This window comes from Mustelus asterias, chromosome 7 (genome assembly GCF_964213995.1).
Source record: "Mustelus asterias chromosome 7, sMusAst1.hap1.1, whole genome shotgun sequence".
Lineage (NCBI taxonomy): Eukaryota > Metazoa > Chordata > Chondrichthyes > Carcharhiniformes > Triakidae > Mustelus > Mustelus asterias.
The window spans coordinates 39,677,554-39,691,699 of record NC_135807.1 but is presented as its reverse complement, the minus strand read 5'-3'; the positions used below and the strand labels follow the sequence as shown (position 1 = coordinate 39,691,699).

Sequence of the window (14,146 nt, the reverse complement as noted above, 5' to 3'; positions counted from 1 at the left end):
AAGAGGCTGAGAGAGAGCATGAGAAGAAACTGGTAGCAAACGTAAAAAGGAATTTAAAATCCTCTATAGGCATCAATACCATCACAAACGTGTAATTATGATATTACAGATTTTGAGAGCAACTATTTCAAGATACATTTCTGTTTTCAAATCTTTACATTCTGTTTAAAAGCCTTTTTCAAAATGGAAGTATGGACAGACAATATGGCACCTATCTGTTAGTTTAAACCATGTCAAACTCGTATTTCTTAAGCTGGCTACAAATGAAAATGCAAATTATTTCTTCAAGGATGTCCATTATGTTGTCAAAAATGTGAGAACACCCCTTGACTCCTGAGAAAACAGGAGGGACTTCAAAAAGACAACATAAATTATATTCTTTGCCTGGTGAAGCAACAAAAGCTTGAAAATTAACATAGCACTGTTTTATTTTAATTGGCATGCAGGAGACTTAAGTAGCCACCTTGCATGATGGACAGTAGAGGTTTACAACTCTCAGCTGAAGCAGCGAGGAACCCGAAAAATAATTCAGAGAAACATCAGAGGAGTTTCTCTCTGCCACCTGGAGTCTAAGTATTAAGAAATCAACTGTCTCATGTTCTGCTGAAACAGTCCAGGCAATCAAGTGCTGTAACTGCAAAACCAGTGTGAAACAAGAAATCTTCTCTCTCCCAAAATCTGTTTCAGCTATGGAGTCTACAGGAAAAAAAAAGGGAAACACCAACTGGCCGACTGCGGAAGCCATTGCAGCTGCTAAACAGAGCCTCAGGTTTCAAGCCCTTCACTTTGGAAAGAAGGAACTCAAATAACTGGCTCGCAATGATGTTCCAGGGACCGAGCTAAAACTTCATCTTGATGTATTTTTCCCCTTACAAGCATTTTAACCGTTGTAACTATTTTAGTTAATAACTTTCATCACTTTTTCCTAAGCAACTTGCAACGTAGTTTGCAATGAACCAATGTTTCTCTTGTTTCAGATGAAAGTTTGATAGTGAAGGAAGGAGTTTAGGGACCCAAAACAGGATTTATGCATGGAGGCAAGGGTTTGGGTGAAGTATTAAATTAATATTTTGCATCTATCTTGAACAAGGAAGACGCTGCTGCTGAGGTCCTGGATGAAGAGGGAATAGTTCAAACATTTAATGCGCTAAATATTGATGAACAGGTGATATTGCATAGGCTGTACTTAAATTTGTACTGCACTGGGTGGATATTGAAAAGGGAGGGCGGAAACTGCCAAAGCATTGGCCATAATTTTCCAGTTTTCCACAGACCCAGGAGTGGTGCCAGGATTGGAGAATTGCAAACAATGCATCCTTTATTGAACAAGTGTGTAAAGGTAAGCCCAACAACTACAAAGTAGCCCGTTTTCCTTGGAGAAGACAAAGTTGAGACATTTGATAGAGACATTCAAAATCATGAGGACACTGGACAGAGCAGAGAAAGGGAAACTGTTCCCATTAGTAAAGGATCAAGAACCAGATGGCACAGATTTAAGCTGTTTTTACAATACTGCTTTTTCAGTTTGGCTTCAGAGTTGGATTCCAGAGAATTGGTGCGAAAAAAATCTTATTCTATGACAATGGTACATAAATCGGTGAAACTCAGACCCCATTGTTTGACATTAGAAGCATCAGAGAGGACTTAAGAGAAACCTGTCATTTGTCTGCGCTTGACAGTTACAGCACTTGGGTTTTAAAAAAACCCTTTTTCTTTTAAAATACACCTGACATCGGTCAGTTTGCGAGATGTGAAAAAACAAAACCATGTCCATCATCTCTCCCCTATGCACAAGAGTGACATGAGGTGAATTACTCTTGCAGACACCCAGCACAGATATAACAGCCAAATGGTATTCTTGTGTGCTGTAACCATTTGATGGTTCTAATATCTCATGGAGGTGTATAATGACAGGTTTAGGTAAAGTAGGCAAAGAAAAGCTGTTCACATTGGTTGATGGTTCAAGGAGTAGGATGTTTTGATCAATGAGGTAAAGGATGCATGTGAGGAAGCAAATAATAATCATTGATAAACAACTCTGCCGGGCAGTGAGTTAAGATTTCAAAAGGAAGCTGGATGGGCACTTGAGGGAAATAAGGTTGCTGGGTTACAGGGATAGAACAGCGAAAATGGAGTGGATTGTTTCAGGCATCACTGGCATGGTCTTGATGGGCAGAAAATCCTACAGGCACACAAGGACAATGAGATCACATCATCTTACAAAAATAAGGGAAGACGATTAATTAATTTGCATGACTGGAGGATTCTGTTTTTGGAATGTGACTTGATGAATTGATTTCTCACTGTAGAAATTATCAGTCTTGAATACAAAATTTAAAAACTCTTTCTGCTTTGAATATTTAATAAAATCCCAGAAGTTCAAAAAAGGGAATTTAAAGATAAATCATATTCCAAAAGATGTGAGAGACGAGGGCCACATTGCAGCAGGGCTTAGATAATTTACACTGGGTTCAAATTCAACATAAATGATGTGATGAAAGTCTCCAAGGTTTGTAAATGAATTTCAGAGCCTCAAATCAAGCTACAAGTGTGACATGGGACTGAAGTACATGCTAATTCTTCATTCCAATTTTTAATATTTTCAAACAAGTTAATTCCCTATATGTAGATTTCACTGCATAGGATGGGTAACAAATGCTGGCCTGAGGTACCATGTGAAAGTTGTGAAACTTAAAGAGCCAACCACGTTGGTAGGAGACGAGATTAAGTGAAGACAGGTTTTCTTCTTCCAATGGCATTTGTGAAGCAAACAATTTGAATGTACTCGGTTTATAACATTCATTAAGATTTGAGGTCTCATTCTCTGGAATACTCATCCAATCGCTTAAACAGTATGCTACCGGACCCATTACTTTGATGAGATCAAATAGTTAAAAGCCCAATGAGTTGAGCATAGAAGTCCCTTCGCTTATCTAAGATGCAGAATGATGGATTTAGTCACAAAAGGCCAACTTCAGAAAAGGTGAAGTATTCTGCTGGACCCCATGTCATTTCCATCATTGTCTTGATAACCAGATTAAAACAGTTTTAGAAATACAGCAAGAGTCAAATATCATCCTCTACCTCTTCAGCTACCACCCTGATAGGAATGTGCTGCCGGTAGCTAACAGGTTTTCTGTTATCATCAACCTCGTAATCTTCTTCGTTCATCCATTCATTGAACACATCAGTATCCAGGATCCATTTGGCATGTACCTGGATAGATCAACACAATATTCCAATGTTTTGCAATCTACTGATAAAGAGCATGGACAAAAAGTCAAACTGGGTTAAGGAGCTAAGTTTCACTTTCAGTTAATGGCAAGGAGGAGAGAGATCCCATGTACAACACAGCAAAAGACTAGTGCTGATTCTACATTATACAAGAACCACTTAACATTGCAACAAAGGAATCAACAGAATACACAAAAGCTTATCACATACATTTACAGTATATTATTATTCCTCCATGGCTCATGCCTTATAAACAAAACATTTGTGCTTGATCTTCAATCTCTCCTTTTATGCAGCATTGCGTCACGTCGCAGCAATTCTTGTTAGTGCCAGTGTTGAACTTGGGATTTCACAATTGTGAAAAGATGCCAAGCAGCTCCCCATTTCTCCCCAGCTGATTTTGGTTTGAGGTGGCTGGGGACCATCAGAAATTTCAGACAATACTAGACTCACAAAGCCAGTGTCCAAGTTTAAAGACGTAACTTTTATCTTGACCAGCGGCCACTAGGAGAAATCATCAAAGGGTCAGGGCAACTCATGAGATGGAGCAGCAAGACCTCTCCAATAAATTCTGACGTATACAATTCAAAACAGATCAATTGTTTTATTACTCCCGCCTTTCATTAGCTTTAAATCAATCATCTTCAATATACATAAACGAACAATATTACCAGTCATATACCTTAGCCAATCACATCTTACCCTCTGGCACAATGGCATTTCATTAGTCCTTAAAATCCAGACATTCCATCCCATTTTGGCTAATTCAACATCCTGTATCCCTTAGTCACCAGACCCCAGCCACAAAGTTCAATAGGTATGTACCCATAAGTTCCCCTAAAGATCACTGCCAAACCAGATTAACACGACTTCATGTCTGGGAATGCATTCATTTTATCTGAACAGGAAATAAACCCTATTCATGAAATTTGATTAAATGTTCTGAATGTTCTCTCCATTAGAAACTCTACTGATAAAAACTTACATATTCCCTTAGAACATGGCTCTGTCCTAATGCCCTTTACCACAATGCTTTGCAGCAAACTGCCTTTGGCTAAAATGAAGAATGATACTTAAAAATACATGAATACATTCAAAATATCAGCATATGTTTTTAAATCACAATCACTTGTTTAAATCTTTTACTGCATTTCATATGTGTGTAAACTGCTTTCTTGTTAGTTTATAAATTGGTTTTAAGGTTATTTAACTCAATGCTGGTAGTTCTGTCAGTGTCTTAATGTCGAAAAATCTTTACTAACCCATTGGGATTTTGGCCCTTGCAGTCAGGAACCCAAATCCAGTGGTGCCAGAATCACATCTCCCACCCACTGCTCCTTTCAATCTCAGCCAACCATAACTGTAACAACCTGTCACCAAAATCCCACGATTCAGTAGTTTCTATCCTTGAATGCCATTTAGCATTTAACAAGATTTATCGTGTCAATTTGTTCCACCTCCAAAAGACTGCCATGGCTCTTTTGCCTCCAAGATAAATGATTATGGGTCCAAGGTGACCACATAATCAATGGGAATGACAGTAATGACCAACTGAATCACAGGAAATATTAAACAATATCCAGTCTGCCTGAGCGGAGATTAAGAGGCCCCCAACTCATTGCTCAAAGATTAGCGCTCCATGACCCAGCTAACAATCTATTCTCCATAATCACCAAAAACCAATTCAATCATCTTCACTTCGTAGAATCCCTACAATGCAGAAGGAGACCATTCAGCCCATCTAGTCTGCACCGACAACAATCCCACCCAGGCCCTATCCCTGTAACCCCATGCATTTACCCTGCTTGTCCCCTTGACATCAAGGGGCAATTTAGCACAGCCAATCCACCTAACCTGCACATCTTTGGATGTGCAAGTGAACCCTATCAGGGCCTTTGAAATAGTGAGAAAAGCATTATGCAGAAAAAAAATACAGCATTTTAATTATATTCTGGGAATGTCACATCCAACTAATTACTTTTTTAAAACCAGATCTGTGTACACTTAACGGTGCATCAATGACCGCTGCTGGAAAAACATTCCCTGATGCAGTTTAATACTTCATTGCTTCTGGATATTGATCAATTCCCATTTTGTTATTTGTTTGTAATTTTATAATTACATCAGCTGCTTTGCTCAAAAAATATCTAACTTACCTTCCATGGCCTTTCGGGGATCGGTGGCTCCTCAATTTCAGCTTCAATTTCACTGGCAGGCATCCAAGTGTCATAACTAGGAAACAAAAAAAATATTCCATTGTGCTTCGTTAAAAAAATGCAAAGCATAGGAATACATTGATGAATTGAGCAGCGGTTCGTCCTGGTAAAGGGCACGTACTTTCAGCTTCAGGTAGCAGACGAGATACAGAGTAAAGCTTTCTCTACGCTGCCCTAACAATGCACTGCAGGATAGCAACAACTGATTGTGTAATTAATTCTGAAATGGAGTCAGACAGGTATTTGAGGATGAAAAGCATATGGAGTTATGGATCAAAAGCAGTGATGTGGGAGTGTGCAAGAGCCAGCACAGATGCAAGTGCCAAATGAGGGCTTCCTGTGCTGTAGGTTTCTGATTAAAAATCCTGGAACTACCTCCCTAACAGCACTGTGGCTATATCTACACCACAAGGACTGCAGCAATTTAAGCCAGCAGCTCACTAACACCTTCTCTAGGACACTTTGGGATGGGCAATTAATGCTGGCTTAGACAGCAATGTCCACATCCCAAAAATGATTTTTTTTTTAAAAAAAGCAGTACATTACCCACACTTGCATACACTCTACTTGTGTTTCCTAATCTCCTGTATGGGACCTTATCAAAAGTCTTCTGAAAATCCAAATACACAACAGCCCCTGGTTCTCCTTCATCTATATAAGTAACACCCACAAACAACTCCAACAGATCTGTCAACCACGATTCCCCTTCCATAAATCCACATGGACTCTGCCCAATTACATCATTCTCAAGTGCCCGGTTATCATATCCTATATACCAGATTCTAACAGTTTCTCTGCTATTGATATCAAATGAACAGGTCTTCAGTTTGCTATTTTCTGATGATCTCCCTTCTTAAATAGTGGGGTTAGATTTGCTATTTTACAATCTGCAGGAATCTATACAATTTTGAAAGATATTCAGCAATGCCATTCACTATCGCTAGGCAACATCCTGGTAAAATCTTTTCTGTATCCTCTCCAAAGCCTCCACACCCTTCTCGTAGTATGAGAAGACCAAATTCACCCTGAAGCCAGCTCACTCACCAAACTACAGACACTTTTTTTAAAAAATAAACAAAATTGCCTGAACAAAATTGCCAAATTAGTGTATTTCAAACAGAAAAAAAAACTGTTAGTCAAATGAGGAGGGGACAAAGAAAGAGAGCAATTTGACCCCTCATGTGGTCACAACACCTCTCTTGTTGGACTGCTTATCTACTGTGTAAGAAAGGAGTCCTGAAGACTAAAACTTCTATTCCTTTTCCTCATCTCTTCTCAGTTTTCTTTTCAGGGTAAATTGATATTAATCACCTGGGATTATTTTTCTACGTTGCTAATTTGCTGAAACAATTTTCCTCCACATCCAATATCAGCTAACCTCTAGAATTCCCTCATTATCTTAATAATCCCTTATCTTCCATTTCCACATGGATCTTGTTTCTTTCTACCTTTATGACTCATATCCAGATTTCAACTGCACTGAGTTCTCACCTCCAATTTATACAGTTCACTGCCCCACAACCTCCCTTCTTTCCCAAATCAGATAGTTAAGGAATCAACAACTTGTCTGCACCTTCCAAACAGAACTGTGCACACTGAAGCATTTTAACAGGAAATCCAAATCTGAATACATTTGTTAATTAGTGAAAGATTTAATTTGGCAGTTTTGAATTTAGATTTTCCTCAATGACGAAGTGGGCATAAGGCTACAAAATAGAATTGATCAATTATTTGATAGTCACCACTGAAGCTCTACAATTTACCTTAGGCTTAGCTAGGAAGGGTGAAAAAGTTAGGTATGGTGAAGTCAATCGATAAAAACCGTGACATGTTAGTCGAATGAACATCCAATGTGTCCATCTTGTGTAGAGCTGGCAAACAAAATCAAAATGTTGGAACTAGAGAATCATCAAGATGTTTCCAGCAAAATAAGTGCCATTTAAGTTCATGTTATACAGAACAGTAGGGTACATGTCAGAGAAACCCATGATCAAACAGGCTGAACTACACTTTCAACGCTGTCGTCACTGTCATAGGGCTCACTCAAGTAGTGAAGCCAAAGGTACTGAATATCAATTTCAAAGGCCTTGTTATAACAAAAACAAAAGATTAAAAAACGATATTGACATAGATACATATAATGCCTTGCATAACTCAAGTCAATTCAGAATTTAGATTGTGTGTTTTAGTGATATCGATTCAGGAATGAATATCAACTAAGACACCAAGATAAGTCTCCTGCTTTTCTTCCAAAACTGATATGGGATCTGTTACATCCCTTTAAATAGGCTGATCATGTCTTGGTATTAGTTTCATCCCATTGGAAATTCAATTTTCTTTCCACTTTGAAAGGAGATGGACAAGTGATGAACTCAGGGGAACAAAAACTCAATTCTGGGCAATATTAAAATCATAAATATTAAATGTTTTGGGTGAAAATTAAAGTGGTATACAGGGAAAGAGCAGAGGTATAACAAAGTGAAAAGTTGCTCAAACTGCATGGCTGTTCAACTAAGGGCTGAACAGCCTTCTGTGCTGTAAAATTCTAAGATCTTTACTTGAAAGCATTTCAACAGTTTACTGACAAATACCTGTCTGGGAACATTCCCCAATGAACCAGGACTTGCTTTTCTCGTTTCATAACAGGTCTCAACCACTCCTCTGCAACAGAAAATAATTTAAGAAACATTACAGAAAGAGGAATGCACACAGATGGAAAGAGCACAGCAAATTTATCTTTTTAATATTTTCCAAACCAAGGAACTACTGAAAAACCTTCATTTTAGAGAGAGAATGCAGACATGCAAATATTAAGTAGGTATAGTTGATGGCCAAGTACCAGAACAGATCTGCAACTTTTGATTGACATTGGGATGGCACTAAAATTCCTGCTAATCTTGTTTACCTTCATCCAGAGAGCTGGGAATAGGATAAATTATATGGGACCCTTTCGATTTGTCTTCTGTAATTGTTCCCTGGGTGAGAAAAAGCACAGATTATAATTAGCAGTGCAAAAATCTTGCATGATACTAATTACTTATGCACCCTATCTAAAGTCAACAAACTGGCAATATCCCTCAAGTATGGAGTACATTGAACTTTCACATCCTTCAAGACATGTGGCTCTGCTTTGGGTTACGGACGTGGCTGACCCCACTGTTCAATAAAGGCAAGGTGCAAAGGACACAGGGACAGTCCCATATCTGAGAAAGTTTAGAATTAATTACTTCCAAAGGTGTGCGGGTTAGGTTGATCGGCGATGCTAAATTGACCCTAGTGTCAGGGAGATTAGCAGGATAAGTATGTGGGGTTACAGGGATAGGGCCTGGGTGAGATTGTGGTTAGTGCAGACTCGATGGGCCAAACGGCCTCCTTCTGCATTGTAGGGATTCTATGATTCTATTTCACACACTTCAGCTTTGAAAGGTCGTGAATGAAAAAGACATTGGAGATAAACAAAAGGCCAAGGGAAGGCAAACTGACAACCCTGTTTGAAGTTAAACCAAAAGTGCAGAATGAGGGAACAGACACAAACTGTATTGTACAGGGTCTGGCACATTCACACAGCGCTGGGAAGAGCATATGACCTGAACACAGGTTCAATTGACTATTGGAAAGAGTTATGTACACCAGCAAACATGGATGCAGCTCCTAGTTTGTACCCTTTGCTTGTCCATGTTTGTCAATAGTTCTAAGAGTCAATAAAGACATGCAGTTAACCTATGCTTGATGACAAAGACTTTGTCAGACCTACCTACCTGTAACTGACACCCACAATATGGGTGGCAGCTTTTAGGGATGCAATTTAAAAATAAGAGGTCTCCTATTTAAGATGGAGAGAATGTTTCTTGATGGTTGTTAGTCTGAGATATTCACTTCCCCAGCGAGTAGCAGAGGTCAGGTAAGATAGAATTTTGACTGAGACTATTATAGAGGTTAGAAAGGAGAGTTGGGGCCACAATCAGTCATGAACTTTTCAAATAGCAGAGGAAGCTCAAGGGACTGAATGGCCTACTCCTTGAAATTCCTGTGTTTGCAATGTATTATTTTTGGAGATGGTGAGAAATCAAGCTTTGGCGAAGCAACTAGACTGGTTTCCATATGCACATGTATACAAGACAATGGACATGCAGCCAACTGAAAAGTTTCTTGGTGCACTTTTGCAATTTATGATTGATTTTTGTTTAGTCAAGAATCTAATCCAATCTCTGAACGGCAACAGCTTCCATTTCTGCAGTTGTAAGTCACTCTTTCTGTCTGCAAGATATCTGGATCAGCTCCACCCCATGGCCAGAATCTGCAGTTCCCTCAATCTTTTTATGGCCAGATTGTATACAGTAGCATATACTCGTGGTTGTAATTCCCCACCACAGCACCACCTGCAGGCATAACTAAAACTGCACAGAAAGCTGACAGTTAACTACCAATCTTAATATACCAAATAGATATGTTACTGGCAGACGTAACGTGACATGACATGACTCCCATTAGAAATCCATTTCAAAAAACTGGCATTTGCATGGCTCTTTTTATAACTTCAAATGTCTCAAAGCACTGTGTAACCGAGGTACTTTACAAGTGACAATATGCAAATAGCTCCCACGAACAGCAATGTAAAGGTGACCGGTTTATCTATTTTGAGATGTAGGATTTGACCCTGCTCTACTATTCAATACAATCATGGCTAATCGGAATCCAGCCTCAACTCTACTTTCCTGTGTTCCCCGGTGGCCCCCGCCCCCTCCTTTAGCCTCCACCGCTTTCACAGAATCCTACAGTGCAGAAGGAGGCCATTCAGCCCATCGAGTCAGCACCGACCACAATCCCACCCAGCCCCTATCCCCATAACCCCATGCATTTACCCTAGCTAGTCCCCCTGCCACTAAAGGGCAATTTAGCATGGCCAATCCACCTAACCTGCACATCTTTTGGCTTTCTAGAAAGAATTAGAGATTAACTACTCGAAATAAAATTTCTCATCTCCATCTGAAAAGGAAAACCTTTTATGTGTCCCATAATTCTAGTCTCTCCCACAAAGGGAAAGCTCCTTGGGTGCTCCGGTTTCTTCCCACACTCCGAAGGATGTGCTGATTAGGTGCATTGGCTATGCTAAATTCTCCCTCAATGTACCCGAATAGGCGCCGGAGTGTGGTGATTAGGGGATTTTCAGAGTAACTTCATTGCAGTGTGAATGTAAGCCAACTTGGGACTAGTCAATAAACTTTTTTCAGCATCTACCCAATCAAATACCCTCGGGATCTTCTATGTTTCAATGAGATCACCTTTCATTCTTGTAAACTCCAAGGGGTAAAGGCCCCACCTGTTTAACCTTTCTTTACAAGACAAGTCCTTCATCCCAGGAATGTGCTGAGTGAGCCTTCTCTGAACTGCTTCTAATGCAAATATATCCTGTTTCAAAGAGAGATCAAAATGGTACACAGTAATCCAGGTGTGATCTACCAAAGCCCTGGACAGCTGCAGTAAAACTTTGACTTGTATATTCCATTCTTCTTGCAATAAATATCGATATTTAATTTGCCTCCCTAACCAGTTGTCATAACTGCATACTAGCCTTTAGTGTACCAGTGAATTTTGCAATCTACTTAATTGGTATACTGCTTTTCTGTTCTTGTTCCCAAAGTGGACAAGTTCATATTTTCCTGCGTTATACTCCATCTGCCAAATTGTTGCCTACTCAATCCATTTCTATGCTTTGGTAAACTCTACCTCCACCTGACAACTCCCTTGCTTAACTATTTTGGTGTCATCAATAAATTTAGCTGCCATTCATTTGGTCCACACATCCAAGTCATGGATATCGATTGTAAATTCTTGTTTATGCCCCAGCACTCATAGAATCATAGAAACCCTACAGTGCAGAAGGAGGCCATTCGGCCCATCAAGTCTGCACCGACCACAATCCCACCCAGGCCCTGCCCCCACATATTTACCCACTAATCCCTCTAACCTACGCATCTCAGGACTCTAAGGGGCAATTTTTAACCTGGCCAATCAACCTAACCCGCACATCTTTGGACTGTGGGAGGAAACCGGAACACCCGGAGGAAACCCATGCAGACACAAGGAGAATGTGCAAACTCCACACAGACAGTGACCCGAGCCGGGAACCGAACCCGGGACCCTGGAGCTGTGAAGCAGCAGTGCTGACCACTGTGCTACCGTGCTGCCCGTGACTGATCAGTGACATTTCACCAATTACAGTTCACTAATCTGAAAAAGATCCATTTATCCCTACTCTCTGCTTCCTGTTAACCAATTCTTGATGTGGAGATGCCGGCGTTGGACTGGGGTAAACGCAGTAAGAAGTCTCACAACACCAGGTTAAAGTCCAACAGGTTTATTTGGTAGCAAACGCCACTAGCTTTCGGAGCGCTGCTCCTTCGTCAGGTGGAGTGGAACTCTAATGGGAACTCAACCTGACGAAGGAACAGCACGCTCCGAAAGCTAGTGGCGTTTGCTACCAAATAAACCTGTTGGACTTTAACCTGGTGTTGTGAGACTTCTTACCAATTCTTGAACCAGGCTAATGTGTCACTTTCTACACTATGAGCTTTCACTTTGTGTAGTTTGATGTAGCAAGTTATCAGATGCCTTTTGGAAATCCAAGTCCATCACATCTAGAGGTTCCCCTTAATCCAATTTGGCGGTTACTTCCTCAAATAAATTTGATAAATTAGTTGAACATGTTTCCCTTGGCCAAAACCATGCTGGCTGTGCCTGTGATTGTGATTTCTTAAGTGTGCTGCCGTGCTCTAGAACAGATGTTAGGCTAACTGGCTTATCGTTTACTACTTTCAGTTTCTCTTCTTTCACAAGTAATAGTTACATCTGTTATTTTCATATTTTCCAATCAGCTGGGACCCTTCCAGAATCCAAGCAGCTTTCCAAGATTATTGCCAATGTCCCGACTATCTCAGCAGCCATTTCTCTGAAGACCCTGGGATGCAGGCCAGTAAGTCACGGGGACCGTCAGCCTCTCCCTCCAATAATTTCCCAACACTTCACCCTGGCAATGATTTTAGGCTCCTCCCTCCCTTGCGCCTCTCAATTTACAAACCTCAAAGTACCTGCAGTGAAGACAGGCAAAATAACTTGTTTAAAATCTCAATTTCTTAGAACATAGAACAGTACAGCACAGAACAGGCCCTTCGGCCCACGATGTTGTGCCGAGCTTTATCTGAAACCAAGATCAAGCTATCCCACTCCTTATCATCCTGGTGTGCTCCATGTGCCTATCCAATAACCGCTTAAATGTTCCTAAAGTGTCTGACTCCACTATCACAGCAGGCAGTCCATTCCACACCCCAACCACTCTCTGCGTAAAGAACTTACCTTTTTCACGATCAATTCCCAAGAGGACTCTCGAGAGGAGCAACACTACACGAGCTTTCGTCACTTTTTAATTGATGTTAATTGAGGGATAAATATTGGCTAGGAAATCAGACAACTCTCTGCTCTTTTTCAATATAGTATAATGGGATTTTTGCATCCATCAAGTTTTATTTATTGTCACAAGTAGGCTTACATTAACACTGCAATGACGCTACTGTGATAGTTCCCTAGTCACCACTCCTGTTCGGATACACCGAGGAAGAATTTAGCATGGCCAATGGACTGAACAAGCACAGGTTTGGGACTGTGGGAGGAAACCTGAGCACCCGAAGGAAACCCGCGCAAACACAGGGAGAACATGCAGACTCTGCACAGTGACCCAAGCTGGGAATCAAACGCAGGTCCCTGCACTGAGGCGCAGCAGTGCTAACCACTGAAACCGTGCTGCCCAATCAAGAGGGTAGATGGGGCCTCGGTTTAACATTTCATCAAAAAAATGGCATTTCAGACAGCAGAGCACTTCCTCAGTACTCCACCGGAGTATCAGCCTACACTTGTGCATTCAACCCAAACATAGCACACTGAAAGCAAGAAAATACAGAAGAGTACAACAAACTGAAATGGTTAAATGGCATCTAAACATTCCAATGGTTTCCAGTTATCATTTTCCACACAAAGCAGCCAGCCACAATGGTGTTCTGCCAATTATCAGGAGCACAAGGGGGAAAATGGCTCCTCAGCACATTTTTGGTAACCATGAAGCTTGAGCAGAATGAATGTGTGATGAAGACTTTAATCACTTTGCACACTGCAGGCACAGTCGAAAGACAAAATGAAGCAAGGAAAATACATATTACAACGTTGTAATAAAGGATACGTACACATACAATTAAAACAAACGGGCATTACTTTTAGCTGAGACTTCAGGAACTGTCAAATGTTCAGCATCACAATGTGCAACAAAAAGCATGACACAGAGCATATGTAGACTAACAAAACAAATATTTTCTGAACACAATATGCATACCTGATGCCTTTTAACAATATCTTTACATTTATTTGCCAGCTTTGGGTCAAGGTCAGATGGGAGGTAGATCGTGGGTCTTGTTAAACAGTTGTTCTGCAAAAGAAACATTCATGTAGACGATATTACTGTCTCTAATTTCCCATACCCCATGTTAACATAGGCATAACATCTGAATTGCCACTAAATGGGGGTGGGTGGGGAGGGGGGAGGGAGCTTCCAATACCGAATGCACTCAGCCATCCAAACTCCCCAAATACACACATCAAATACAATTCAAGAATGCCCATAACCACAAGTGCAACAGTACTCTACACAG

At 40.5% G+C, this 14,146-nt stretch overlaps 1 protein-coding gene across 2 annotated transcripts in view; it reads right to left on the bottom strand.

Annotated features, from left to right (window-relative positions):
- The window catches only part of LOC144495656 (SWI/SNF complex subunit SMARCC1-like), a 153,813-nt gene that overhangs the window by 119,158 nt on the left and 20,509 nt on the right, over window positions 1–14,146 (bottom strand). For both annotated transcript variants that reach the window (XR_013498303.1, XM_078215923.1), the window contains exons 5-9: window positions 13,831–13,923; window positions 8,356–8,425; window positions 8,042–8,111; window positions 5,391–5,466; window positions 3,085–3,216 (exon numbers count right to left, since the gene is read on the bottom strand). Coding sequence is in view for 1 of the 2 variants with exons in the window: in XM_078215923.1 (XP_078072049.1) it covers window positions 3,085–3,216; window positions 5,391–5,466; window positions 8,042–8,111; window positions 8,356–8,425; window positions 13,831–13,923 (441 nt within the window). In the remaining variant the exon portion in view is untranslated. The remainder of the gene's footprint in view (window positions 1–3,084; window positions 3,217–5,390; window positions 5,467–8,041; window positions 8,112–8,355; window positions 8,426–13,830; window positions 13,924–14,146) is intronic.